At 53.1% G+C, this 3,977-nt stretch overlaps 2 protein-coding genes across 5 annotated transcripts in view; both read right to left on the reverse strand.

Annotated features, from left to right (window-relative positions):
• The window catches only part of CLSTN1 (calsyntenin 1), a 107,912-nt gene that overhangs the window by 89,542 nt on the left and 14,393 nt on the right, over positions 1-3,977 (reverse strand). The gene's annotated exons all lie outside the window — the stretch shown is intronic.
• LOC102424890 (phosphoethanolamine/phosphocholine phosphatase-like) lies at positions 260-2,425 on the reverse strand. Its single transcript, XM_014447462.2, is given in 2 exon segments — positions 260-1,404; positions 1,407-2,425. Coding segments are annotated over 2 exon segments (753 nt in total). The 5' UTR covers positions 1,774-2,425; the 3' UTR covers positions 260-1,018.

The raw sequence follows: 3,977 nt of genomic DNA on the forward strand, positions 1-3,977 counted from the left end.
GGTACTAACGACCGTCTCTATAGCCCAGGAGTTGTGACTGAACATCTCCAGCCACAGTCTCTTTTTGAAAGAGGAAAGGCCTTTGGTCAGGCCTCTTTGGAAACACCTCTACAATCAACCAGGGTCTGAGCAGGGCCTCAGTGAGTGTTTATCCTTGTGTGTTATTTTTTTTTTTGTCTCATCCCCCTTCACCTGCTTTAATATTTCTAAAACACCAAAGAGGAGGGGCTTGGGTTTCGCTGTTTTTAATTTAAAACATCCTGGCTTTCTGTTCCATAGGAGAGGAGGGGGCCGCAGAGGGCCCAGCCCACGGGGGTGACTTTGGTTGTCCCTGGTCTTGTTGCATAGAGGAGGCTGGGGTATGAGAAGACACCGAGGCACCGCTGCGAGGTTCCTGGCTGGTCTGACCCAAGCCAGACAGTGTGCTACCTCGTTCCACCACCAGGAGGCGACTGTTCCGTCTGGCTTTTCTTCCTTTGGGTTTCTGGCCGGATGGGCGGGGAAGGGGAGGCAAGAAAAGGGATGTAGTATGGCATCGGGGTAGGTGAAGCGAAATCTAGGCCTGGGGCTGTCGGCAGAGAGCTTCCTCTCTCCGCGGGGAGTCGATGTAGGAGGATTCCTCCTTGACCTAAGACTGGAAGAGGGGAAGTTACGGGCGGGCAGCCGTTAAAGTTCTCTCGCCTACAAGGGAACCTCTTCCTCCCAGTTCAGAGGACGAGCTTTTAGGAAACGCTGCTGCCTTCCCAGGAATGCACGTCACCCGGGTTGGGCCACTGTCCAGAATTTAAGTGTTTGCTGTGGCTCTGAGGGGGGCGGCCGCGCTGGTTTAACTGCATGGATCGTTCGTTTGCTCTGAACTCCCTCCTTCAGCCCGCAATGGACGGGCCTGGAATTCTAGAAATTCCACACCAAAGGGGGACATACCAAAGCGAAAGGGAAAGGAAGTTAAAAAACTAGATTGTCTTTCCCGATCTCCCTTCCTCTCTCCTGGTCGGGGCGCCCCCTGCAGGCCGCCGTCTCAGCACGCCTCCAGCACCTGCTGCAGGTGGAGGCGCACGTCGTGGGCGGTCTCCCAGGGCACCACGGTGGCGCGGAACGAGCTGGGCTCGGCCTCCTGCGCCTCCTGGATCAGGCGGTGCATGGGGTAGCCGCGGCGCGGGAAGGCCACGTCGCCGCCGGCCAGCAGCCCCATGGGGCAGAAGTCATTGGCGCCGTCGCCCACGTAGAAAAGGCGCTCGAAGTGCACGCCGTCCTGGGCCCGCTCGCGCAGGTAGTCGCTCCTGAGACACCCTTTTTGCTTTGCACAATTTTTCTTGGGGCGCCCCCGGCCCAAACTTTTCGCGTGGAAAGGGCCCCAAACCCCAAAAGCCTGCCCTTCGGCCCCACCATTGCCGAAGATTCGCCGAACAAACCCAGGTTGCCCGCGGCCCCCAGCGCGCTCTCCACGCCGAAGGTGTTGGCGTCCGAGATGAGGATCACCTCGAAGCAGGCTCCCTGCTTGGCCACGAACTGCCGCAGGTCGCCCATGCCCGGGGACAGGGGGATGGCCTCGTAGACGGCGCGCAGGTCCGGCGCCGACGCCTGCTCGCCCAGGTACTCGAAGACCCGCTGCATGTACTCGTTGTAGAAGCCCTCGCGGTAGGTGGCGCGCAGGCTCTCCGGCAGCTGCTGGCCCGGCGCGGCGCGCACAATCGAGTCGTCGCTGTTTTCGTCCACGATGGTCTCGTCAAAATCGAAGGTCAGGAGGAAGCGTGGCGCGCCCTGCGCAGCCATCCCGCCGTCCAATTCCCCGGAAGGACCGTGTCAGCGGGTGGGGTTCGTGCCAGAGTCCGAAGCGAGCGAGCAGCAGAAGCAATGGGGCTCGGGGAGGTAGGAGCCTCCCGCTACTAGGAGCCCAGGAGCCAGGCCACGGCTTACCCTAGAAAGGCATCGGAGCCAGCAACTGGAACACACCCGCTCGTTGTTGGTGCACCACCCCAGCACCACCTGTAGGGACTGCTGGGCACTAGCCGTTGTCCAGAGCTCCTCTAGAGCAGTTCTGTCCTGAATGATCAAATCATTTGTGTTGTCCAAAAGAGTTCCTCAAATAGAAGGGGCAAGGATCTCCGAGCTTCTCCGGGCAGGCTTGATTGCAGGCTCCTCCCTGGCACCCTGGTCAGGGCTTGTGCAGGAGGCAACCAATCGACGTGTTCCTCTCACATCGATATTTCTCTCTGTCTCTTTGCTGTTGTGATTAACAGCAAAAATGAGAAACCAATGTCCAACAATAAAGGATCCGTCAAAAAATAGGGCACAGCCTTATGGCTGCATGTTATGCAATTGCTAAAATGTTACAACTTAACAAAAGGAAGATAAACAATCCAATCAAAAAATGGGCAAAGGATCTAAATAGACACCTTTCAAAGAGGGACATTCAGAAAGCCCAAGAGACATGAAAACATGCTCAAAGTCACTAATCATCCGAGAGATGCAAATCAAAACAACAATGAGGTACCATCTCACACCTGTCAGACTGGCTATCATCAACAAATCAACAAATGACAAGTGCTGGAGAGGTTGTGGAGAAAAAGGAACACTCGTGCACTGCTGGTGGGAATGCAGACTGGTGCAGCCCCTATGGAAGACAGTATGGAGTTTCCTCAAAAAACTAAAAATGGAACTCCCATTTGACCCTGTGATCCCACTTCTAGGAATATATCCCAAGAAACCAGAAACACCAATCAGACAGGATATATGCACCCATATGTTCATAGCAGCACAATTCACGATAGCTAAGATCTGGAAACAGCCTAAGTGCCCATCAGCAGATGAGTGGATTAGAAAACTGTGGTACATCTACATGATGGAATACTATGCTGCTATTAAAAAGAAGGAACTCTTACCATTTGCAACAGCATGGATGGAACTGGAGAGCATTATGCTAAGTGAAATAAGCCAGTCAATGAAGGAAAAATACCACATGATCTTACTCATTCATGGATAATAAAGACCATTATAAACTTATGAACAAAAATAGATACAGAGGCAGAGCTGCCTCAAACAGATTGTCAAACTGCAGCGGGAAGGCCGGGGAGAGTAGGGGGGCAGAAGGTGGGGGTAAGAGATCAACCGAAGGACTTATATGCATGCATATAAGCATAACCAATGGACGTAAGACACTGGCGGGTAGGGGAGGCCAGGGGATTGTCAAGGGCGGGGGAAAAAAGGAGACATATGTAATACCCTTTGTAATACTTTAAGCAATAAAACAATTAAAAAAAATAGGGCACAGCCGTATGGCTGCATGTTATGCAATTGCTAAAATGTTTTCTTGAAGATTGTTTAAAACATAGTAAAACGATCATAATTAAAAAACTGGATGTTAAAACGGGTAGTAAAATGTTTATAGTATAAGGTCCCAACTTTGTGGTGGAAATAGATGCATATTTTTAAAAGGCTGACGGGAAATTTAACAAAAGGTAATAGTGATGAGAGCTATGTAATAGGATTCGATCCTTTAAGCTGTTTCTGTCTCTCCCTCTGACTGTGCGTTATTTTATAGCCAGAAAAGTGGTCAGTTATGCTACGGAGAGAGCAGCGCTGGCAACACTAAAGGCATGAACTCAGCACTCTGCCCGCCGGCGCTGGAAGCTGCAGCTGGGCCTTCTCCGCAAGGCGACCTTCCCAGGGAAGTACTGATCTCCTCTGGTTCAAAGCCAGGCTGTCAGGTCCCTGCAGCGCTCAGAGAACTGGCTCCATGTCTCTGCCTTTCTCAGGGACGGCAGGCTCCCAGCCCCACACATACAGGAAGGGAAACCACGGTCCCAGGCTCAAGGAACTCAGAGTTGGTCAGAGGCAGACCAGGAACAGTGTGTGAGCAGCACAGTCGAGTACAGAGTACACATGTGATAGAAATCACAGGAGGACCTGGCCTGCGGGAGGCAGAGGGAGTGGGTGTCAGGGCCTGCCTGCGGGAGGCGGGAAGGGAGTGGGTGTCA

The sequence above is a fragment of the Myotis lucifugus genome, unplaced genomic scaffold (genome assembly GCF_000147115.1).
Source record: "Myotis lucifugus unplaced genomic scaffold, Myoluc2.0 scaffold_658, whole genome shotgun sequence".
NCBI classification, from domain to species: domain Eukaryota; kingdom Metazoa; phylum Chordata; class Mammalia; order Chiroptera; family Vespertilionidae; genus Myotis; species Myotis lucifugus.